This window comes from Lindgomyces ingoldianus (assembly GCF_010093535.1).
Source record: "Lindgomyces ingoldianus strain ATCC 200398 unplaced genomic scaffold BDR25scaffold_10, whole genome shotgun sequence".
NCBI lineage: Eukaryota > Fungi > Ascomycota > Dothideomycetes > Pleosporales > Lindgomycetaceae > Lindgomyces > Lindgomyces ingoldianus.
Window position 1 is genome coordinate 319,221 of NW_022985171.1, and position 24,453 is coordinate 343,673.

At 44.8% G+C, this 24,453-nt stretch overlaps 7 protein-coding genes across 7 annotated transcripts; 3 read left to right on the top strand and 4 right to left on the bottom strand.

Annotated features, from left to right (window-relative positions):
* Positions 1–597: 597 nt before the first annotated feature.
* Positions 598–1,953, bottom strand: BDR25DRAFT_365816 (geranylgeranyl pyrophosphate synthase; the record flags this gene model as incomplete). Its single annotated transcript, XM_033696919.1, has 3 exons — positions 598–915; positions 966–1,535; positions 1,690–1,953. The coding sequence occupies 3 exons, from the start codon at positions 1,951–1,953 to the stop codon at positions 598–600; spliced, it is 1,152 nt and encodes a 383-aa protein (XP_033549528.1).
* A 1,574-nt stretch (positions 1,954–3,527) lies between these two features.
* On the top strand, positions 3,528–5,440 carry BDR25DRAFT_365824 (putative P450 monooxygenase; the record flags this gene model as incomplete). The annotated part of the gene is made up of 4 exons (XM_033696920.1): positions 3,528–3,787; positions 3,822–4,481; positions 4,567–5,140; positions 5,213–5,440. 4 exons carry the CDS (start codon positions 3,528–3,530, stop codon positions 5,438–5,440), a joined length of 1,722 nt encoding a protein of 573 aa, XP_033549529.1.
* An 804-nt stretch (positions 5,441–6,244) lies between these two features.
* On the bottom strand, positions 6,245–8,251 carry BDR25DRAFT_220035 (FAD/NAD(P)-binding domain-containing protein; the record flags this gene model as incomplete). The annotated part of the gene is made up of 1 exon (XM_033684989.1): positions 6,245–8,251. The coding sequence occupies one exon, from the start codon at positions 8,249–8,251 to the stop codon at positions 6,245–6,247; it is 2,007 nt and encodes a 668-aa protein (XP_033549530.1).
* An 803-nt stretch (positions 8,252–9,054) lies between these two features.
* Positions 9,055–9,315, bottom strand: BDR25DRAFT_172897 (ankyrin; the record flags this gene model as incomplete). The annotated part of the gene is made up of 1 exon (XM_033684148.1): positions 9,055–9,315. A coding segment is annotated over one exon (261 nt), but the record flags the coding sequence as incomplete, so codon positions are not given.
* A 578-nt stretch (positions 9,316–9,893) lies between these two features.
* Positions 9,894–12,528, top strand: BDR25DRAFT_353010 (uncharacterized protein; the record flags this gene model as incomplete). Its single annotated transcript, XM_033695088.1, has 15 exons — positions 9,894–10,035; positions 10,061–10,115; positions 10,182–10,314; positions 10,356–10,415; positions 10,450–10,866; positions 10,902–10,907; positions 10,937–10,993; positions 11,033–11,111; positions 11,206–11,285; positions 11,328–11,646; positions 11,733–11,962; positions 12,013–12,042; positions 12,074–12,256; positions 12,293–12,438; positions 12,492–12,528. 15 exons carry the CDS (start codon positions 9,894–9,896, stop codon positions 12,526–12,528), a joined length of 1,974 nt encoding a protein of 657 aa, XP_033549532.1.
* Positions 12,529–13,564: 1,036 nt separating this feature from the next.
* On the bottom strand, positions 13,565–15,060 carry BDR25DRAFT_201709 (uncharacterized protein; the record flags this gene model as incomplete). Its single annotated transcript, XM_033684395.1, has 2 exons — positions 13,565–14,872; positions 14,929–15,060. Coding segments are annotated over 2 exons (1,440 nt in total), but the record flags the coding sequence as incomplete, so codon positions are not given.
* Positions 15,061–16,023: 963 nt separating this feature from the next.
* On the top strand, positions 16,024–17,739 carry BDR25DRAFT_220033 (acetyl-CoA synthetase-like protein; the record flags this gene model as incomplete). Its single annotated transcript, XM_033684988.1, has 3 exons — positions 16,024–16,734; positions 16,781–17,380; positions 17,458–17,739. The coding sequence occupies 3 exons, from the start codon at positions 16,024–16,026 to the stop codon at positions 17,737–17,739; spliced, it is 1,593 nt and encodes a 530-aa protein (XP_033549534.1).
* Between the last annotated feature and the right edge of the window lie 6,714 nt (positions 17,740–24,453).

Genomic DNA, 24,453 nt, shown 5'->3' on the forward strand with positions numbered 1-24,453 from the left:
GCCTCATCCTCACATGCCTCATCCAGCCGTTCTGCCACCCAGATATATCATGCTGCCTCATCCCGACGCTTAGAGAAGGCCCGCATGGCCTCACCTGGCCCATCTAGGCCGTCCTCGCGTGAAGCAACTCCTTTAAAGCATATGCAAGATACCCGGGCTAAGGAGCACCTAAATAATGCCCGCTATAACGTCAGAATTGCCTTTAAGATTAACATTGCCCTTAATTTCCTATTAATCCTAGCAACTTTATGTGAGTGCGAGCAGTGCTTCTTATAGGCTAAGAAGACTATTATAATAAGGAGGAATTAACTATTAGCGTTAATAATAGAGGAATTAGTTACATAACATTGCTGTTACTAGTAAGATTAACAACTGTAGATCTTATAAGGGGTATTATAACTTCCTAATTAGGTATAGTCTTTAGCTTTAGCGCAATTACTTCATAATACTTCAGTTACTGTATCCGAACCGTACACCGACGTCATCTCCTCCGTACAGTTAGTTAGTAACAGCCGACTCTTCCGTAACTGTACTATACAACCTCCAAAAGGCTCCGTAACTAACGGTTGGACACACTGTCTATAGCTGGATAAATCCTTACACCCATAGCCTTCTTAGCACCAATTCGAGGATGGGGTTCTCAGACCCGAATTCAGCTTCGAGCAACTTCAACTCTTTGAGTATATCCTCTTGCATGTCCTGAAGCAGCGAGAAAGTAAAGTCGAGGGCTCCTCCTTTTCTCATTTTCCCCAAGATCAGCCTTTTCAATCCCATCGACATCTCTCCAACGCCTTTGTGCTGTAATATGCCCTTGATCATAGTCTGTTCGGGATCAGAGCCGGTGAGACAGTGGATGAGCGGTAAGGAAATCTTGCCCTCATCCAGGTCCTCGCAAAACCCCTTTTGACTAGCGTACTGTTGCACGTTAGCTGTGTTTCGCCACACAGTCGAGTATGTAGTCTCACTTCGTCTGACATGAGGTTTTGGTAATCATCGCGAATTTGGAAATAACGCCCAAGTAATGTGACAAATCGGTCTGCATCAATATGTTCGCTCTTCCTGCTAGATTCACCTTGCATCAGCCGAACACACAATCGAAAGAGACCCCCCGTCTTATGATCAACCATCGTCATGTACTCTTCGACAGTGGGCACGTGAGAATGATATTTCCAATGCAAGTCCAGAGCCTGTCCACAATGTAGGTTCTTCAACTCCTCTATAAAGATCTCCACAGTGTTTGGGCTCTGAAGCTGCTGGAGTTCCTCAAAAGCACACACAAAAATGTAGTTGGCCGAGTTTATTGTTTGTGCTGTGCCAAACAAAGTATGAGCGGTAGGATTTCCCCTACGCAGCATTGAGTTGTCCTCGATGTCGTCAAGCATGAGAGATGAATGATGGAGCATGCCAACAATAGATTTAATGGATGATGAAGATGCGGCTGGGACTTCTAGCCAAGAGTCGAGGGCGTCGATGAAGGTCTCCCTGATCTTTTTCGAAGGAAGGGTATTAATGTAGTTGTAAGGAGCTCTAACAGCCTATCTACAGAGTCAGAATTCATTCAATGAAGGAGAATGCGCTGATGCTCACATCATCAGAAGGGGTTTTCAACAGATGTTGAGTACCATTGCATGGCATGTTTGTGTTGCCAATGTAGCCATTTTCATGTGTCGATTCATCGACTCCATTCACATTGTGATCGATCACTTCAGCTGATGGTATTCCTGAAGCTACAGCTCCATTGACTTGAGACAACTTGACGCCATTTGTTGCAACGGCCCCGCTGAAAGGTAGCGCAGAATGATCTTCCTGATGGCCATTGGTCAACGCATGTTTCCATTGGAAGATGTCATCCACCAGCAGACACTCTGGTTGTTTCAACTCCTCCTTGGTTGGGTAGCGAGGAGCAAAGATACTCCAGAATTCTGAACCTGAAGCCGCATACTGAGCTGCCATGATGTATTTGCGATGAGCGTCAGAGATGACTCCCTCACTCTGCTCTAGCTTTCTGACCAGGAACAAGTGTTGCTCCTGAAGTTCCACGTATTTTTCTCGAAGTCTCTCTATAGCTTCGGTGTCTGAGCATTTATACTGCCGCATTAAGATGCAGACCGCATTGAACGGGATTTCTGAGCCTTGTGTGTCAAGGTGATGTTTCAGCTCTTTCGGCCAGCTATGGCAGTCGTTGATGAGTGCCGCCGTATACAGCGCGGTATTGGCGATCTCGGACAACTTTGTTTTTTCCGCCTGCGTGAGACGAATCCCTATACCAAAACACGACATGTCTTGAAACACACTATTGTAAATTAGCCGCATGTGTTACACAGCAAAGGTCTGTCATCATCTTACTCGAGGCCGCAGTTCACCAGCCGAATGGGGAGATACTCTTCTATAGAAGAGATACCGGAAGGGGGAGATGTTGCTATCTGTAGGCCATTACTATAAGTGGTCATGACGTCCATAGCTAAGTCGCGGTCCATAGTCATCATCTCGACTAAAATGCTGGCTTGAAACTGCTTTGTTTTGATCGCTACGTTTGTTCCGTCGCTAATCGAATTGTTGGGACCTTGTAGCGAACGCTGGAGCTCCGCATTGAATGCAGTCACTCTTTTGACATCAACAGCGTCATAGTAGTCTGGTAATTGTTAACTCAATATATTTGAAATCATGTTTGCAGGCTTACCGTCATTCATTATAGTAAAGTCGGTAAACCTCGTCATGAGTGCCAGTCTTTCAGGCAAGCACTCTGGTATTGTAAATGCAACCACGTGAACCGAGCCTAGTACAGGATATTCACCTATAGTCTTAGCATTCAAGTCCACATCAACCTTGGATACAAAGTCATCTCGAATCTTGTGTGCTGCTTCCAGGCATAGAGCGTGATCACGATGGACCGCCGTTGGAAATCTAGTCAAGGTACCCGACTGTTTGACAATATCGTGGGGCACTAATGCCGCGTATGTTGTCATGATTGCTTTGAAGATGAACCAGCAAGCAATAGCGAAGACTGAAAATAGTTGAAACCAAGCGTATTAACATGCGAGTATCACAGTTGGTTGTAAAGCTAGGTAGGAAAGAGCAGCATAGAATGCTAATAAGGTTGTATCACAGACAAGAGTTGCTAGTCTCGGTGCGTCTTTTTCTTCTATAATACCTTATTAAGTGCAATTATTGGCTCCTACGTGGTGATTATCTTATATACGTTGTCATCTTTCATTTCTAGGCCATATGTCAGTGCTGCTGGCCTGCAGGCACTAATGTGCGATAAGCATAAGCCTTATAAAATGTAAGCGTTAAACTTATGCTGACTAATGCTAAAGTTTAAGCTAGTAATCTAAGTCTTCACTACATAGCGCAAGGCAGACCTTGTTGGCCGCCGAAAAGGTACAAAGTATTAATGAGACTTGTTGAATATAGAGTCTGAAGTCTGTCTTCGCTTACTCTCTTGCACTGTCCCTTCCCCTTGACTTACAGTAACAACTCCACGTTATATCAAACGCTCTTAAGGGAAATTCAGTCCAAACTTCATCATGGTCGCTACGACTTCGGTTACTCACAGTCTGCTAAGTTCTTTCAAGACTCAGGACCTCATACTATGTGCCTTATTCAGCCTAACATGTGTCGCTATAGTGGACATTATTTGGCGGATTGTGCACTATCGTTACTTTCATCCTTTAAGACACTATCCAGGGCCTTGGTTCGCCAGTGTCACACGGCTTTGGCTGGCATGGCACCATTTTTGGGGCACTGAGTTGCACACACAATGGGCGCTCATCAAGAAGCATGGTATGTAAACACCAAGCCTGTTCTCTTTTTAAAGAAAGAAATCAATGCCAACCTTTAATCCAAGGCCCAGTAATCCGCGTCACACCTACCATGTTACTCATCGCGGATAGCAAGGCTATGCCTACCATCTTCCACCGTCGGGACACCAAATCCCGATTTTACTTGCAAGGCTACGTTGGTAAAAGTAACAGTATCCTGCTTCGAGAGCCAGGCGCTCACGCGGCGCATCGCCGCCTTATCGGCGCTCCATATGCTCTCGCGAATATTCAAAAAATGGAGCCTCTTCTTGACAAGCACATCTTGCACTGGGTTAGTAGCATAGATGAAAGATTTGCAGGGCAGAAAAAGCCGGTGGACTTTTCGCACTGGTCTCATTATCTGGCATATGACACCATCACCGACTTGGGTTTTAGGAATCCTCTTGGCTTCGTCAAATCTGGCTCCGACGTTGGCGGTCTCATCGAGGGTTTTCGTATTGGCATGCTCATCTTTGGTGTGGCAGGTCGCGTATATCCCCTCACTGAAACGCTGCTCAACTCTTGGCTGAAGAAGTGGCTGGTCGTCCGCACGGAACAGCAACTAGGCTTCGCTGTCGTCATGGAGAAGGCTGGAGCTATTCTAGCTGAGCGCAGCAGGCGCATCAGGGAGCACGGCCAAAAGGCCCAGAAAGGAGAGAAGGCGTATGATCTTTTACAATCGTGAGTAAATAGCTCCCTTTCGTTTTACCAGTTGTTATATATGGCTGGGCGACCTGTTGGCAAGCACTGACTTGGCACGTCGCAGTTTTATGGACGCTCGTACACCCGATGGCGACCATCTCTCCGACGATACAATCATCTCGGAGATCTTTGTGATTCTCGGGGCTGGTTCGGATGGTTTTGGCAGCGCATCAACAGCCTTCATGGCCTCGGTACTCTCGCGGCCAGCTATTTTCAAGCGCCTCATGGACGAAATCCAGGATGCCGTTGTAGCTGGCAAGCTGAGCTACCCAGTTCCGACGTATACTGAGGTGTCCCAGCATCTTCCATTCTATGCCGCTTGCATAAAAGAAGCACTTCGACTGAACCCCAGCGGCGCCACTCTTCTCCCTCGCGTGGTTTGTCCAGGTGACCCGGAGCTGATCCTCAATGGCCGCCAGGTCCCAATTGGCACCGAAGTAGCCATGAATCCATGGATTGCTCATCGGGACGCGAATCTATACGGAGACGATGCTGAGGAATTTTACCCAGACCGATGGCTCGTCGACCCAGCGGCTGCCAAAGTATACGAGAAATACAATCTCGCTTGGGGATATGGCGCGCGTGTCTGTCTGGGCAAGCCTTTTGCCATGATGGAGCTCTACAAGGGACCACTTTCGGTGAGTCCTTGTCCATTAAACTATTACCCAGCAGCATGAATGCAAAGACGCTGACAATAGTGGGAAAAACAGTTGCTCCTTAACTTTGACGTTACTCTTGCTGAGGTTGGGCCGGACACGCCAGCACCGCATTCGGAAATGTATGCGACAGTGAAGGTTTGGGGAGATGTATGGCTGCAACTGCAGCGAAGTAGCCGCTGGTCAGACCTAGGCAATAAGATAGCACAGGACAAGCTTGGGGATAGAAGCGGAAAGGACGGTGTTGCTGGTGGAATTCCTCTCCCTGAGGATTTGCAGTGATTTGAGTCAACAACAAGGTGAACATCGCAATAGTAGCAGTTTCACTTGAACAGAACGGGTTGAGAATTGCTGTCGATAGCACGAGAAGCTTCTGGACACATCATCTATTATGTGCAAAAATCGGGAAATTTCTTAGCGTTCCTCGGATCTTTTTTTCCCCCACTAAAATTGCATGGGAGATTAGAATCTTAATAGAATTCCTGATATATCAACAAATAACAATTAGATCAGCCCCAGGTAGGTTGAAGCCTTTAGTTTGTATAGAGAAGCGCCTATACTAACTTTTTTAGGAGTAACAACGCGTTTGTTCGCAATGTATCGCGCTTATAGCGCCTCCATCCTTCCTAGCCGGCCCTGATCACCCTAATATCTTAAACTAAGCACCTAAGGGCTTGATGATCGCGTTTGTATAAACATCTGTTAGTTTCTTCCGCTTAGATGGTCTAGAATTGCAATTGCTAATTGTGAGGGTTGTTCTCTCTACACAGTTCACAATGTAGAGAACTATCTTAAGGCTTATGGCAGCGTCTGTAAGCCACCTACCATAAAGCTTAGAAGACCTTTTAAAATTAGCAATAAAGATGGCAAAGCTCTGTTTAAGGATTTGATCCGAAGCAGATGGAGATACCAGGACAAACAAGCCTATTGGCTATGCAATTTTGGTGAGGGAAAAAAAGATCCGAGGAACGCTAAGAAATTTCCCGATTTTTGCATATAATAGATAAGCTTTGTACAGAGTACGAGCTGTGTCTGGTCAACTAGAGAGAGTTCTTTTCTTCACACCTAAGTAGCTAATGAGCCAATCTAGTCTACCTGTACCCCTGATATGTGCAACCCTTCAAGCTCGCCATCCCGGCTCCTCCAGTCCTCTAGGACATCCATGAAACTGTTCAGCCCTGCCGGCCAGGGCCCTGCCGGCGCCGCAAGCATCTGTTCTTCTCTCGACATGTTATCTAAAGATGCTTCGGCATTGTAGTACGAAGGCGTGCATCCGGCCATGGGCGCTAGGGTCGGAGCCCCAGCTATGACGCGCCTTGACCAGGCTTGTTCTGCTTCTTGCGTTGCCTCAATGACCACCTTGGCAGCCGGTTGAGCCTCGCCAATCCGCCGAGTACTTTCTGAGATGATCTTAGCAATGTGCTGAGCAAAGGTTTCCAGAGTTGGTGTATAGTTAGGCGATGCACCCGCTTGGTTCGCGCCCGCGAAGAACATGTTAGGGAAGCCGTTGGTGCAGACAGCATGTAATGTGGCAACTCCTTTAGCCCATTTGTCCTCCATGTCCAAGCCTGCTCGCCCGATTACTTGGACGCCGCAGCGAGAGCCTGGACTGCCAAGCACACCGAGCTCAAAGCCCGTTGACCAGATGAGCACGTCCACGTGATAAGTTCTACCATTCGCCATAACGCCCGCCTCGGTCAGTCTCTCGATGCCCTTGCCATTCGTATCTACGAGTTGGACGTTGGGCAGATTGAAAGCTTGGAGGTACTCGTCGTGGAACCCCGGTCGCTTACACCACCCTGGGTACCATGCCTTGAGTTTCTCGGCAATCTCTTGGTCGCTGACTACCTCGCCAACCCTGGCTCGTATCCTCTCCGCGCGAGGCATGTCCAATCGATGCAAGTTGGCGACATGATCAGGAATTTCATCTATGCCTATTGTTTTGGCCCCACCCGTCAGAACGCTGAATGAGGGAAAGCTTGTCCAGCTATCCGATACCAGGTCCACGGGCTCCGGTGGCTGTGTGTTGGCTAGGAAGGATGCAAAGTTACGACTACGAGCCATCTGCCAGCCCGGTCCCGTGCAAATCTTCTGTCTCCACTCCTCCTCATCAGTTGCCTTCTGGCCTCGAACGTCAACTGCTGCTGGCGTTCTTTGAAATACTAGGAGTTCTTTGCTCCACCTGGCCAGGTGTGGCACCGCTTGGACAGCAGAGGCCCCTGTGCCTATGATACCAACCCTCTTATCTTGCAGCTGACGCATCTCTGGGGCTTCTTGGTTGCCGCCCGTGACGTTGTAGTCCCAACGTGAGGTTATGAAGCTCTGACCCTGGAAATTTCCCAAGCCGGGGAGTTTTGGCAGCTTCGGACGGTTCAGCAGTCCTGGGACCAGCATGACAAAGTCGGCACGCACGCTTGCCGTCGTTGTGTCTGCCGAGAAGGCTTTCTGGGTCATTTTGACAGCCCACTCTGCGGTATTATCATCCCAGGTGCATTGAGTGATGAGGGTGCGGAACATGGCTCGGTTCTCCAAAGACCATTGTCGCGCAACACGATTCGCGTGTTCACGAAGCTCCTCCCCATAGGCGTATTTGTGCTTGGGCATGTATCCCGTCTCTTCCAGCAGTGGCATGTATATGTAACTCTCGACATCGCACATCACACCAGGGTACCGATTCCAGTACCAGGTACCACCAAATCCTGCAGCGGCATCGACGATGACAATATCTTCTGGTTGAAATCCAGCACCAACCAACCGTACAGCGAACAAAAGCCCCCCTATGCCAGCACCCAGGATGACAAACTTGAAGTGGGCATTGTCTTTCAGCGTCAGAGATGCAGTTGATCCGTTGTCCCAAGGATCCCTTAGGAAGCGTTTATAACTTGGCTCTTCAGTATCCCCTAGATTGACGTATTGATCAAGGCCGTCAGGCCTGAGCCGCTTTTTTCTCTCTTCTTGATACCTCTCCTGAGTCTTCAAGGCCGTAGCAAGATCGATGGCTTCATATCTGTTGGTGATGTGCGATTTTGCTTGCTCACTGTTTACACTATTAGTGGCTGGTGCAACAGTGCTGATCGCAATTGCAGTTGACATGATTTTAGCAATGTTAGAGTTACTAGAAATGATTAAAATGTGAAAGAGGCAAAGGCATTCATGCTAAAGTGCAACAAAAAGCACCGTGGAGTTGCAAATGTTATCCCATTCAGCATAGTACTATCGTTTTTTTTACTATTAGCCTCGACGTAACATATACTAACCTTAGCTGAAAAGAATAGAGCTACAGTACTTTGCGCTGCGCTGACCATGCATAATAATCTTTAGCGCCTAGTGATGCATTGTCAGCTTTATATCCGACTATGGATTATAAGATCTTATATCTAACGATGCATTGTCAGCACCTTAATATCCAACTATGGATTATAAGATCTTATATCTAACGATGCATTGTCAGCACCTTAATATTCAACTATGGATTATAAGCTCTTGTATCTAACCATGCAGTGTAAGCTCTTGCATCTAACCATGCATTGCAGACTCTTTACGTCTACGGCTACCCATAAGCACGTACGCGCGCCTCGAACTCAGTACGGTTTACAATAGCAAGCATTACGTCGTCCTGATGCCCGACTTCCCCAGGTGTCCAAGTACTCTATGAACTACGTTATTTAAGAGCTGGCCCGCGTGGGTCAATCTTGCTCTAGCACTATGCTTCCATTCCTGTACACGTGCATTCATCATGCTGCGAGAGTGGAGCGCACCACTGGCTGCAGCTGCACATTCGCACCGGCTTCGCATAGGACCTCAACTGCCGAGTCGAGATCCATGCTGATTGCAATGTGCAAAGGCGTCTTTCCATCCATGTCGCACTCATCAAGCACGCTACTGTTCCTTCCGCAATGACAGACCAAAGTCCTCAAGAGCCGTTCGCGACGATGCATTACGGCCAGATGGAGCGCAGATCGTTGCTGATCGTCCATGGCCAGCACTTGTGCGCCACGTGACAACAGCATGTCGGCCACACTCTCGTGGTTCCCGATAATAGCATGAGCCAACGGCGTCATACTCTGCGCGTCTCTGGCATTGCAATCGGCGCCGTGCTGCAAGAGCAGCTCCACAATCTTCACAGAACCTCTTCGTACGGCCATGTGAAGCGGTGTGTCTAGTCTGGCAGAGTTCGTCTCCACCAGACGAGGCTCCAGCAAGAGGCGTGGATTGTCACATCCAAAACGTTGCAGCAGCGCCTCGATTGTGTCTTGCGACTCTGGTCGTGGGATTGTAGAAACAAGAGTTGATGCCATATCTGGAATAGTACAGGTATTCAGGCTGTCACCGAAATTCATAGGGTCGTGAAAAGGGAAGATATCCGCGCCTTGGCTGACATTGGAACCGCTGTTGGTATTGCTGTCAGTCGCATAACTAAAATCCGAGGTAGAGGCTTTCTCTATCATTGAACGATTGCGGGATCGTGTCCCTTGCTCTTCCTCCGAATTTGTGTCACGGGAGCCTCGGGCAGCCTCTGTGGTCCTTTTTGTTCCGCATAGATTGTGCCGTTCTGACACAAAGACGCAAAGTTAGCACAAGGAATGGTAGGGATAAACTTTGTGAAGTAGCTCACGTCGAAATCGTCGTTGCGCCAGGCGATTCTGCTCACGGCGCCGCTCCTGGGCGGTCGGACTGCTGGAGTCCTGCTCAAGCATACTTGATTCCGAAGAACTTGAAATGGGGTTAAATCGCAATGACTAGACTAGGCTTCCCTGCGCGCAACTTGGGCTCCATACTTACAACATCTAAATTGTTAAATAGCGTAAACGTGACCCTATCAATTCTAAGGATCAGGAAGTTGTGCCTTGTTTATTGCGTTGATGTGAACGTTTTAAGTGTGAACGTTTTAAGTGTGACGAGCGGCAACAACTGACTTCCACATCCCTCTCACCAAGCTACATAGCCGGCTTCCTTCGTGCTCAATGAATAATAATATTTTATTTTTTTTAGTACACGCATGCGGGTGTACCCGCCGATCCAGCATCAACGACGCATGGCAGCCGATAAGAACCCGCAATCTGACTGGACGGGCTCGAGAGTCGGTTTCGAAGTTGCGATCACTGCTGCAAGTAGGTAGTTCAGCTGCTCCTGCAGGATTGCAGACTGGCGCAATGGTCGCTTCTAGGCCTCTGAGGGAGCATGTATTACCTTTAAGCGGCCTATGAGAGGCGTTTCGGATGCCAACCCTGCCGATGCATCGCCCTCTCGAACGGATGTTCGCTTAACCTCCGACATCTCCGCAGATCTAGTACCGGACATTGGGAGCACATTATGTGTCAGCCGCTAGCCTCAGTTCAGAGTTGGCAAACATTCTCAGTTCAAGCGAATCCAGCCTTGATCTCAGACGAGTAATCACCATGAACGGCGGTCCGGTGGCTAGCAAGGCGATCCACATCAGCAACAGGCACTTTGTTGAAGATGCCAGCACAGACCTTCCAGCCAATGTGACCAGGTTCTTCATCGATTACGAGTGCCTTGGCTTGATTGAAGGTACCATACGGATTAAAAGATTTTTTCTTTCCTGGTATCTTTCTCTTTCTGCTCCTAGTTTCAATCACATCCTATTCTTAATCAGAACGAAGACACACTCTGCCACCAGCCCCTCCAATCAATCCAAACTTCTGGTTGTAAACGAAGCATCAATGGTCTCCGCATGTCAAGCCTGGGTAAGAAAACGCTAGTCCAGATCGATCTGTTCAAGAACGGCGTTGGATTGCTGAGATGGATCGTCAATAGCCAAATCTGAAACCAGGGCGGCGAATGCGTGTTGAGCAGTATGTTAGACGCCGGTGGGTAGATTTACCGTTAATTAATGCGCCATGAAATCCTGAGAATGGCCTTGAGTATTTAGCTACGTACCTCCTCGTTGAAAACGACACCAAGATCGGTTTGGAGGATCGGCCGGCTGCTCGTCGATTAGTTAGATTAAGCTTCTCATATTACTAAGCCTCCCTCTCAACAAACGCCATTGTCCTCACGGCCCGTCCACATCGGGCCATTGTGAGGAGGGCTTCAGCGCGGCTTTGTAGAGGTGGGTGAGCCTCAGGAGGACCAAGCCATTAATATTAGTTTTGCTGATGAGAATGTGCAATTTGATATTCTGTCTGTGCAGAAGTTCGCCTTCTAGAGCACGGAGATGTCTCCACGATATGTCGGCGAAGCATACATCGTTGTCGACAGTAGCACTTGCTTGTTGTCTGCCCACTATCGCAGTCTACCGGTTACGCTCGACCTCTGCAGCGGCAATGTCGTAGACGCGTTCCACATCGGCATCCAACGAGCCACAGTATCTACCGTAGGCCTTGCGGTCCACCTTGTTCTCTTTCAGAATGGCAACAGGCTTCCTGTGCCGCTCGCCATAATTCTGATGCAACAGTCCCACTATGTCTTCCATAATATTAGGAATTCAATGTACAGATGCAAGCCCATGATGAGCTACAATCGTGGTGATTCTAGACTATACCTCATATTGCTAATCTAAGTAACTAGCCCAGGCATAATACACCATGTTGCTAGTTCAATGCACAAAAAGACCGGGAAGAGGTGTTTGAAGAATCCAGTAAAATCGTGAAACAAGTACGTCGCTTCATCAGTGGCGGAGATCCACGAATCAGCATCGTCGGGCAGCGGAGGAGCAGCATTCATTCGTGTCCAAACCCGGCTGAGAAGGAACATCAGGCCGCCCGCTATTGGGAGGAGAAGCTTGTGGGCTTTACAAGGCGGAAGCAATTACCAATTTCCTCCCCTCACTGGGATTTTCGAGTGGCTTAATAGACTCTTTTTAGCGCTCTACTTCTGCGCACCGAGCGCAGCGGGTGGGTATGGCCCCAGGTCCGGGTACAGTTGACTGAAAGCAGAGGTCGCACGTCTCAGCATACCCAGCGCTGTCCCCGTCAACATGCTCGCGGTGGCAAGGCTCTAATATCCCTGTTTGTGCTCAGGCCATGTCTCGCGATGCAGCTCACGGAATGCGACCCATGTCTTTTAGCAAACACCATGATGCAAAGTTCCTCTCCTGCTGATGATCGACCTTTCGCTCAACATTGCTCAGGGTTGGTGGCAAGGTCTTGGCGGAGTTGACTGCTGGTGCAGTATCCCAAGCCTGGTCACATTGCTCTTCGATCTGAAGGCTCTCGAACAGGTACCAAAGCAACTCATTTTCGCCAGCGCCTAGGAGAATTTGGCGCTGTCTGGTCTCTTTGCTGCTTGATTCTGGGATTTAGCTTGTTCAGTCTCAAGTCGGTACAACCATGACGGTCAATGCTCATCACCACTCCTGAATGACGCAAAGACAAGAAGCATATCCGTGCTCCCGTCTACCAGGCTAGACTTGTAACATCTATCTCTTCCGTACATTATTGATATCAAGTACAGCAGCCGCGATCGCCTACCTATCCTTCATCACACCCGGCGGTTTCCCATTTATCGTCCCATTACTCCCCACTTTCGTCCCACTTTCACTCCACACATCGTCTTGAAACTCAACCTCTAACAAACACATCTCTGGAAAGGCCTCCGACCCCGCAACAAAACAACACAAAGCAGAAGCAATAATAATAAACATGCTAATACTCTCTCCGATCTCCGGCCATCTCCCCATCTCTTACTTCCTAGGAGAAGCGCAGTCACTGATGCCCATGACGACGCCGAACGACTCCGGCCTTGAAGTTTCAACCTCTTGGTTAGAAATCCAAGATTGGCAGAGACTGAGGCGAAAGGAGTCATGGTCTCGAAGATGAGAAGAGCCGCTTGACTGAAGGGATCGAGGATGAGAAGTAACTGGTAAACTGCGTCCAGTGAGAAAGAGGAGATCGAGGCGATGTTTCCGGTGTCGAAGAAAGCGGACCGCAACAGGAAGAAGAATAACAGACAGATTCTTGCGTCTGAAAGGGTAAGACTTCTGTAGTCCCCCTCTGCAGCAGCCTTGTCTCTCTGCTTCGCAGCCTCGGCGGCTGTTGCAATCTCCTCTCGCAATCTCCTCTTTCGGGGCCTTTTTCGCGTTGAAGGCGTAACCATTGCAATGATCCCGCTCGATATTCGTTTCTTTCGCCAATCGATTCGCCACTGACGGGGGAACGGTGATCCGCCTGATAGGGCCACTTTCAACGATTTCAAGTTTGTAGCGTTTTCAAGGTCCAACTTGACTTGATTAATTACCTACTTGGGTTGGTTACCTTTCTGTATAGGTTTAACGCGTCATAAACAGGGATAGCGCTTTTCTCTGACCGTGAGCTTTCCTTGCTGACATGTCTGATCCTGCTGAAGACGATCTGAGTCGCGAAGCAGGTACAGACCCCACTTGGCTGCGTGGATATGCCAAGAAGGTGCACACAACTAAACCATGGATTCCATTGATATTTACAGTTTCTGGATCTCTTCTTCTACACCTTTCCAGCAATCTCGATGTAACGTAGGATTCATCCATACGTTCCCGAATTGATCTTTTCCTTTCAGAATAATAATCCCAGGGAACACAGCATTAGGGTTTTGAAACCCAGACACATATGAAGAAATTTTACTGCGAATCATATCCTTACTATCTCCTTCTTCTGAATCTTGGACTATCGCTGGCGAGAGATCGATCATATGCTGAAGCTGAAGCTTTATCGCATTTGTCACAAAATATAGATCGCTGTCGTGCGTGCCGAAAATTGGTTGATATTTACCAGTCCGTTGGAAGGTCTCTCTGTGGTGTCGCAATAACCCTAGTACTTGATTCTCCGTTGTTTGTTGCTGTATTGCCTTCCGCTGTTCAAGGGCAATTTGAAAGACCGGTTCATCTTGTAAAAATCCCCGCGGTAGAAGTGTATAGACTGCAGACACCATGTTTGATATGTAGACTCCTTTGCGATCAACATTCGCTTGTACGATTTCGGGAGGGTTAATGACTTGCTCTTGTAAATATGGTCGGAGATTGAACGCTTGACCGAGGATTATAGGTCGTGATGTGCGCGAGGTCTTATGCTTGTTCGCAGCTTTCATTATCCAGCCAGTCAAGATATCACCTTCGCTAATAAAAGGTAGTTGTGATTCGCCTTGCTCCTCGGTCCATTTCTTCAGCTCCAGTCTTGTGTTGTCCACAAGTCGATGGAAAGCATCATTTGAGATCATAAGCATGCGTCGTTCAGGCGGTGGACGAAAAATTGCGTTCCATAAATACCGCAGTTGAAACCTGAGAAGATCGACTCCTTGAAGCTGATGTCGACTAAAAGCCCAGTCCTCTTTGATATCGAAACGTGCCGGATCAGCCATCTCCCACATTGGGTCGCAATTTATATCTATTGGCGTAGTGACTTTGTCCTCTTTGCCAGCTAAAACGAGCGACCAGTTGTGTAAAAACTCGCTAAATCCGATACCGTCCATGAGTATATGTGGCCAGCAAAGCCCAACAATTGTTGCGTCCGTAAAGGATGAAACCAGTACGCTTAGTACCGGACTCCCAGACTTGATGAACTCATGAATACTCTTAGGTGCCCGTTCTATCCGCGCGAAAGTTGCTAGGAAGTCGTCGTTTGGATAAACTATTGATTGTTGAGTTTGCTTGATTGGGGGAAACTTCGCAGCGATAGTGTGGCCAGAAACCGCCATATTGTACTTTTCATGATGGAAGGCAAATGCTGGGTTCTGCGAGTCGAAATTCTTTGGTACGTGCAGCGTGATTCGACCATTTTCCTAACCAACGGTCAAAACGCATAATCGCAATTCAGAGATCGAATCAATTTCCTCACATTCAACTTTATCCGGCCGCCGAGCTTGCGCCAATGGTCGATTTCAAGAAGCCCCTTCAGAGAGCTCTGTATCAGATCCGAGTCCAAGACATTGTCAAATTTGAAAGCAAAGTATTTGACATGGTCCCTGAATGCTTCGTCATTCCTAGAGATTTGGTACACAAAATTGTCCGAACATCTTGATTGCTGCTGCGTCTTAAACAACTGTGATAGTAGCGGCTTGAGACTGTTTATACATGCCGTTATAAATAAGCCGATTTGTCGAAACAACACATTCCAGGACGCCGTGACGCTTGCCATTTTGAACCGAGTCGTTTAAACAAGACAGTCCAGAACCCTCAACAGTAGAAGGACGTAGTGGGGATTAATTCTTAAGAAAACGATTTCGCCCTTTTGAAATCTTGATAACGACCGCCTTTATTTCGCTTCTAATACTATAAAGTTAACGAAGGTTGCCAGGCTCAAGGGAGACGAAACAAGGCATTCCAAGAAGACGGCCTTGAACTTTCAGTAGCGCATATAACTGCCTGTTAAGCACGTAAGCGTTGCTGAAGTTTGGGAAGCGCATACGTGCTTATCGGTAACCGTAAGAGCTTACAATACATAGTTATTAGAGGTAAGAGCTTACAATGCCTCGTTGGACGTAAAAGCTTACATGCATATCTAGTATTAGCGCAGAGTACGGTAACTCTATTATTTTCGGCTGAAGTTAGAGCATGTCATGCTGGTGCCAGTGGTGACAGAAATAGTGTTGGGTGCACACGGCCGACTATCAACAAGCTTATTTGCACCATTTTCTTTCCTACGCGTTCGCCGCGATCTTGGAACCGAGAAAGTGAGGCTAGAACGGATTTATTGCGCTTCGTGCTGTGCTTACTTGCCCCCTCGAGTTTTTTAACTTTCAAGCTCCAAGTCTGCAAAGCTGTAAGTAACCGTACCCCTTCGATATCATCTGCGCGACGCGATCTCGTTGTCGCTTGATGTCCTCTTTGGGCAACAGAATTACTAACCAGCCTACATTTGCCAGGCCTCCAATAAATCCTGCACGTACATCTACATGCCGTCGCGCCTGCACCTAACCTACTAGTACACGCCATGGCCACACAGCTCACAAGAGAACTCCAGCCAGACTGCTGTAGTATCGTTGAGTGGGCGCTGTCTGGTCAGTACGACCCGACGAAGCCAGTACTGATAGATGCTTGCGAGTCTGACCCACCACGGTCTATATCCAAGAACAAGGCTATTGAGCTTATTGCTTCTCTCACTGGTATATTCGAGAAGAACACAACCGTGTGCCTCCACCTCGCAAACGACATCCTTTACCCGGTCTTAGTGCTTGCTATCTACGGCTCATCATGCCGCTGGACAGGTACAAACACTGCATATACTATCCCTGAGCTGGAGCATCACATTCGAGTTTCTGACACCAAGTATGTGATTACTAAAGAGGACCATCTTGAAACTGTGCGCGCCGCTGCAGGCTCGGCAGAAATTATTATCTTCACTGATATCTTGTTCGAAAGGCGTGGTGGAAGTAGCGCCTCACCTCAGGAGTTTCGAACTCTGCACGATCTCCAAAGAAAGTCAAATGTAGAGAGCCTGTATGCTACAATCCGCGATATTGACCTCCAATCGGTCTCTACTCTCGCATCGACGTCAGGTACTACTGGTCGACCGAAGATGGCCGCACGCACACAACAGGCTATGGTGCTTGAGAGTGCCGCGATAGAAGAACATCCCAAACCTTACCAAGTGCGGCGCCTTTATTGCACTCCCATATTCCACGGCCTTTCGGCACCAGAGATGGTAGGTCATTTTCCCTCGTCGACTCTGCTTCTTATTGACGCTTTAGATCATCAATGCTCTTCGACTCGGCGTTCCATCGTATTTCATGAAACGCTATGACGATGTCCTATATCCTCAAAAGATCCAGGAGTTCGATATTACAGAGACTTTCGCGCCGCCACCAATGATGGTCAGGCTTATAAACAACACGCCTGAAGCGCAAAAGCAGCTCCAGTCACTTCGCACAGTCTATACCGGTGGGGCAGCGCTTGTACCAGAGTTGAGAGCCAAATTTCTCAAGCTTTTTGATCAGTCCAACGCTCCGCTAGTCACTCAAGTCTGGGGCATGATGGAGTGCGGCTGGATGACAACTTTCAAGTATCCTGAGAACGATGGCACTTCCTCTATTGGTCGCTTATTGCCTGGTTGTAGGATCGAGTTGAGCACAGCTCGCCATACATTGCCAAACGGCCAGGAGGCCGGCGAAATGTATGCCCACAGCCCCTATGGCATGTCGTGCTACTGGCATAACGAGGAAGCGACCAAACGAGCGTTCCAAGATAAAGATCACTACTGGCTGAAAACAGGAGACATTGGCTATGTGAAGGATGGGAAAGTGTACGTGGTGGACCGCGAGAAAGACATATTCAAAGTCAATGGCTTCCAGGTATGAGACTGCGGGCGAGAGCCGTAAGCATATATATGTGTCCGAAAATGGCTAACATCTCGCCCTTGCATTTTTAGGTAGCTCCTCCAGAGCTCGAGGATGCATTTATGGCATTGTCTGACGTGAGGGATGCTGGAGTTATCGGTTCCGGTCACAATCAAGGCTCCGGAGAGCATCCAATAGCGTTTGTCGTACGTGCCAACACATCCGTCACCGCCGAGGAGCTGAAGCAGCAACTTTGTCACCGCCTTACCCGCTATAAAGTCAATTCATGCGATATTCGGTTCATTGACGCTATTCCGAAGAGTGTGACGGGGAAGATTCTAAAGAATGAGTTGCGCAAGCTCGCTGCATCATAAATGCGATAACTCTATCCTGGGTGAGCCGGAGGAAGACAATGATGGCAAGGGATAGTGCTGGCCGGGTGAACTCTGCCAAGGAGTTTGGGGACGAGGGTAATGACGAGAAACGTTTTGAAAAGAATAAGTACAGAGACGTTTGACCTAGACAAAAGCAGTAACGATCGGCGGTGAGCGCGGTGAAGTGTAAGTCAGACTGACTTGCGAGCTAGCCAAATCATGGAAGACTTTGTAGTCCTTGAAATACAGTCAATTGCATCATTCTCGGTCCAGGTTCGTTGTATGAATGCCGATTCAGCGGAAATATTTGCTACATTCTCGTCTTTCTTGGTTGCAGTAAGCTTCCTTGCATACGAACCTTCTGTAAGCAAAGGACATGTGAGTGTTTCTACAGCAATACAGAGAGGCCGGGATTGTCTACGAAATATCACTGTATACCGAGGGGAAGAAAAGTTACTTTGACGGTTCAAGCCGTTGTGATTTCTGCATGGACTACCAAAGAATTCTCAATGAGTTAGAGCAGAATGGAATGGCTCCAAAAAAAAAAAGATCAGAGTTTATGTTAACCGCGTTGCGAAACACTACCCTACCTAGCCAGGAATCGAATGAAGTAGCTTTCACAAGATCAATGAGCAGAACACATTTCTGGATCTGGTGAACGTTGTGAGCAATCTTCCATAAGAGGATAAGTCTGAAGAGTAGTACGATGTCTGTGATTTGGCCAACTTTATAAAGAAGACTTGTAATCGAAGCCAGAAACGACAAAGCAAGAAAAGTGCTAGCAAAGGCTCTTCTTGTGAACACTGTCAGAAGCTCTGCCATACAAAGGACTGTTGTTGTCAGTTTCATCCTAGTTTTAGCGTAGTTTTTAACTTTACTATATGATAATTAGATTAACGTGTTTCATAAGAGAGTGGACCACCCAAGTGAGCGGACTAGTAAACACTGCCCAAACGCCTGTGCAGCAGAATAGTATGCTATTATATATAGTTAAAGTATAAAAAATCATTATAGTGTTACGCTATATTGCTGCGTAGGTGTTTTAGTAGAGTTTATTAGTTTACTTAGATAGTCTACTTGCTTATAAAACATGTTAATACTATTTTTTATACTTAAAATAAGTTTCAACTAGCGCTAGGTAAGCGCTAAGTATTTATAAACAGTTTACTAATTATATAAGCAGTTTTAATATTTTTTTTTATTTAAGTGTATACTTAATAAAGGTATTAACTTAAATCTTACTAATAAGTATATTATTTTATATAAACACTTTTAATAGTAGTATACTATGTAAAGCAAAGCTAAAATACTTTTAATAATTACCTTCTTTTTTACTTAATAAATTGTTATAATTTTACTTTATAGCTATATTACAAGTGTTTTCTTATATATTAGCAGTGTATTGTTAATTTTAACGTGTTATATACTACTATAGCGTGTTATTTACCTTTTACCTACTTGAAAGTAAGATTAAATATAGTATGTAAGGACGGAGCTATGTACCACTGCGCTAATACAACCAAAAAGGTGCGAATAATCAACTAACAGTTGATCTTGCGTACAGAATAGTATATATTCCCGTCGCACGTAAGCGCCATCTCGGCCTTACATAGTAAAGAATAGATCCCCTTTAGTATAGGCTTTCTATACGTTGTGTTGCAAAGATATTACATATTGTTGTTGCGCATGCGTTTGTCAGATATGCGCACCTACTGTCAAGACAGGAGGAACGTTTGACGAAAGCTGCTACATAGTACGAGCAATAAGCTCGAACAGTATGTTGCTGCAAATTGCTGCATTTTACAGCATGTTGCAGCAAATTGCAGCAAATTGCAGCATGTTGCAAGCTGGTCGCGCATAGGGCTAGTGCGCGAGGGACTCAGATCAGCAGAACAAAAAGCCGAGCAACACAAGTAGAGCAGAAAAAGGATTAATAAATAAAACACAATTAATACAATTAATTAATCATCCTATACATCATATCTAAACCCATTATTCATCTTAGAAAGCCTAGAAACAGTGCTTTAATCTAACAATTAAGAGTCTCAGTGCCTCCATTGATACAAAATGGCCACCCAGCCTCCTCGAGACGCGACAGTCGTCCTTCGAGACCACACCGACTACAGAGCCTGGATGATGCAGCTGCAATTAAGATGTGTAGCGCACGGCATCTGGCCGCAAGTGGATCCTAAGTTGACCATCCAAATGATCTCCAAACCAAGAGCTCTAGAGATGCTGCTAATAGCTGAGTTTTCACCAGCCTCCAACGTCAAAACGCCTACGCACCTGAACAAGCTATTAACAAGCGGTGTTAGAGCCTTTAAAGAAGCCATTAAATACTACAAGATTAAGGCTAACAAGTACAAGAGTAACAGACATAATTATAAAAGAGAGTAATTAAGCTTCTAACAGATTATTGTCTTTATCTAGTCAACAGTCAGCCCGCATCTGCAGCGTACATGCTGTTCCCTAGATTAACTACTTAGACAGTGGATTACAAACCTTAAAGCTACAGTAGGTGTTAACAACTAATTTAAACAAGAACGCGCGCGCGACTAATACAATGCATCCCTAAAGCTGCTAAGAAACGCGAGCATATGGGACCTATGGCTAGCAGAGTATGACTACGCTGCCACAGAAGCGGAGACACAAAATGTTCTAGAAACAACACAGTTTAATGCTATAGCAAAGGACTTTCTAACTGCTATAAATAAAGTCACCCCTTATTAGTCTATAACCTTTTAGAAAAGCAGACAGTTTGCACTAAACATAAATTAAAAAGAAATAATAAAGCGCTTCTAAGAACATATAATGTTAAATTATCTAATATATATAGGAAAGCATAAAGCTGCCTTTACAACAGATAACTTGTTATACTTTACTAAAAGTAGAAAAACTACCTAGGGCACAAACAGGGACGCCTGTAGTGCAGAAGTTGCAACATTAAGAAAATAAAGTAAACCTTAACATTAATGTTATTAAGAAGATAATAAGAAGTTATCTTTAAGCTAGAAACCTGCTAAAACAAGAGGCACTAAATGTCCTGCATGCAGACACATCTATGCACTAAAGGACTGCTTCTATGTCTATCTAGACAGAGCACTAGACTAGTAAATGCTAAATAAAAGAGTTAAAGAGCTTGTAGCATTAAAGCGCAAGCACAACTTAGAATTTTAAGGCCTACTAAGAGGGCAGTGTAGACATAATTTAAGAATACTAATTCTAAAGAGTTTACATACACCTACGCTAGAGATACAAGAAGACTAACTTAAAAGCTAGAAAGTATTAAGAGTTAAGGCAGCTACATTGCTAGCTATAGTTAATTTAAACTAGAATAGATATCTGCTAAGAGAATTATTTATCCTTAACTTAGGCTTAACATGCTATATTATAAATAATTTTAATTAGATCTACAACTATTATCTACTAACACTAGAAGACTTTATCTAGTCTAGAAACTCTTGCATATAAATTTAAAGCTACAGATTAATTACACTAAGCCTAAAAAGTAAGTATAGAACATATAGTTAAGCATACAGTCTTATACTTTATAATGCTGCACTGTGCTTAGACCTGCTGTGCAACCTAGTCTTGTTCTGCCTACTGCGATAGAAAGGAATCTAGTAGGACACATAAGCAGAGCTAACTGCTTTAAAGGCTCTAGACAGGACAATAATTAAAGATCTTATAAAGATCTATAGCTAATAAGTGTTAGAGTACTATCTACTACAGGAGGGCTTATATTATACACACATAATTAACACAAGAACTAAACATAGTCTATAAAAGGTATTAGCAGAGCTATAGCATAAGCGTCTAGAACACCTTAGACTAGCTACACTTTAACACCTTGTATAGTAAGCTAAGAGGGTGTAAATTAAAGGAATTACAACAGTCTAATGTAACTTATGTAGCAGAGCTAAGATACAATAATAAATTAGCTGCGCACTGCAAATTAGCAATAGCAGACCTAGCAAGAGACTATTAATTAATTTCTATGCATACAAAGCACAGAGCATTATAAAAAAGTAGAGTTAAATGCTAATTACTAATAAGTATTCTAGCCTCTAGTAGGACCTCTACTTTAAGAATAACAGGCCTACTAAATTAATTATTAAAGCTTTTATAATCTTTATCTTCTTTCTAAAGAACTATTATAACATTACTATAAAAGTTATTAAAGCTAACAACAAGATTACAATAGTAAAACTAGAAGTAGAACACTAGCTAGCATTGCAGAGAATAACTGTTAAGCCTTTAGCACTAGATATATAAGCCTAGAACAGAGAAGCTAAACACTTAAAGGGTGTGAACAAGGAGAAGTCACAGGCTATGCAACTAGATGCTAACCTACTATAAGACGTATAGCTATACATCACTAGAGCCAGCGTATACCTATACAATTAGACGCTAAACTATGCTAACAACTAGAAGACACTATACAAGATCTTCTTTATATAAGCAGCTCTAAATAATAAAGTTGTTACATTAATTTAAAAGCTAAGCTTTACACATCTAAGAGCCTATAGCTGTAAAGCATTTATAATAACTAATAACACGCATTAGAATAAATCTAAGCTATAGAGGCTAGACCTAAAGGCGTAGATTAGATATCTAGTTAGGTACTAATTATTAAACATCTACTGCGTATAGATACTACTGCTAGTAAAAGTAATCTGTACACGCAACATTATTTTTAATAAACACTTAATCTTTAGCAGTAAGCCTAAAGACCTAATAGATAACCTTATGCATAACATAGTAAAAAAAATTACTATATACATTAAAATAATTAAGCTTCTAACACCTAGTTATTAGCTAAAGATAAAGTTATTCTATAAAGACAACACTGTAGATAATATATTAAATTTTAACAAAGTAGACCTACTAGGCTACTATTAAGAAAGGAAGATTAGAGATAACTATCTGTCTCCTCTAAACACTCTGCTACCTGCAGCATTGCTTATGCAGTTAATAGCTAGAGCAGCACTAAAGCTAAGCTAAATAAAGTTACTAAAGACTATACTATAGGCTACAGCCTTTATAGCTAGCATAAGATCTAGAAGTGTAGGAAAGCATAGCAGCAAGACGCTAGATAAAGCAGCATTAATAAAAATGCTATTTAAAAGAAAGACACCTTATAAAAGCTAGCTGCTACCTCTACTATTAACTTAAAAGCAACTAGAGGAGCACCCTCTACATAAGATGTTTAAGGCAGCAGAAAGAACGCACCTAGACAGTTATTAGACAATAAAATCCTAGACAGAGGTCTAGACAAAGCTAATTAAGGCAGCTAGACAGCAGATTCTAGATTATATGTGGGTGTACACCTACAAGCTTAACAAGCACTATAGATTACAAAGATGTAAGGCGCAACTAGTAGTTTACAGCAATTAACAGAGAAACATTACTACATAAGATACCTACACTGCCACCCTAGCAGGACGCTTATTTTAAATGCTAATAGTAATATCTGCACGCTTTAACCTAGAGCTTAAACAATACAACATAACTAACGCGTTTGTACATGCAGCAATTAACCGTGATATCTACATGCAGATGCTAAGAGGCTATTAGAAACTAGGTACAATACTAAAGCTTTAAAAGGCACTATATAGCCTATAAATTTCTTCTCTACTCTAGTAACACTATTTTATAATAACTCTTAAAGGCCTTAGGTTTTTAGCTGTTCTACATAAACCCTGCTGCATAACTAAAGCTAGAATATTTGTCTTCTTCTATGTAGACAACCTTATTGTTGCGCACAAGAAAGGCTCTAAAGCAGATGCACAGCGTGTAGTAGACTAGTTACAAGAGAAGTATACCCTAACAGAAGGCAAGGACCTATAATAGTTCCTAGGAGTTAAGATTATTAGAGATTAACAGTAATAAATAATTTAGCTGTTACAGGCATTATATATTAACAAGATAGCTAGGCTAGCTAACAGAAAGGACCTGCAGCACGCTACACCTATAAGTAGGATTAAACTTATGCCGCAATCTAGTTTTGCAACCCTATTAGAAGTAAATTAATATTAGCAGAAGATTAGATCTCTGCTCTTTGCAGCAGTTACTACAAGACTAGACATCGCCTTTGCCACATCACGCCTCGCACAGTTTCTCACGAATCCCGCATCTGACCATCAGGATGCAGCTGATCGAGTCATCCTGTACCTACATGCGACACAGACGTACGCACTCTAATTAGGAGGAGAAGACTACCTTGTAGTAGCAAGTAATGCGTTATTTATAGACAATACACTAGATAAGAAGAGCTCTTAGGGCTATGTTATTTAACTATTTAGCAGATAGATTGCATAGCAAGCAAACAAATAAGATATAGTTATAATGTTAACAACAAAAGCAGAATTACTTGCACTGTTCTAAGTTGCTAAGGAAGCTATGTTTACAAGAATGCTTCTTAACAAACTGCAGGTTAAGCTGCCTAATTTAACTATTACAATCTAGTGCAACAACAAGCAGACAATCTAACTAGTAAACAAAGAGATATCTCAACTTTAAACTAAGCTCCAACATGTCAACATCCATAACCACTAGCTCTGACAGGAAGTCTCTTGACAAATAATTAAGGTTGTCCATGTCCCCTCTAGCGAGATGCTTGCGGACAGACTCACTAAAGCGCTTCTAGCCAGCAAATGGCCAAGCTTTCTTCAGCAAATTCGGCTAGTTGACGTCAGGGAGAGGATAGTCAGT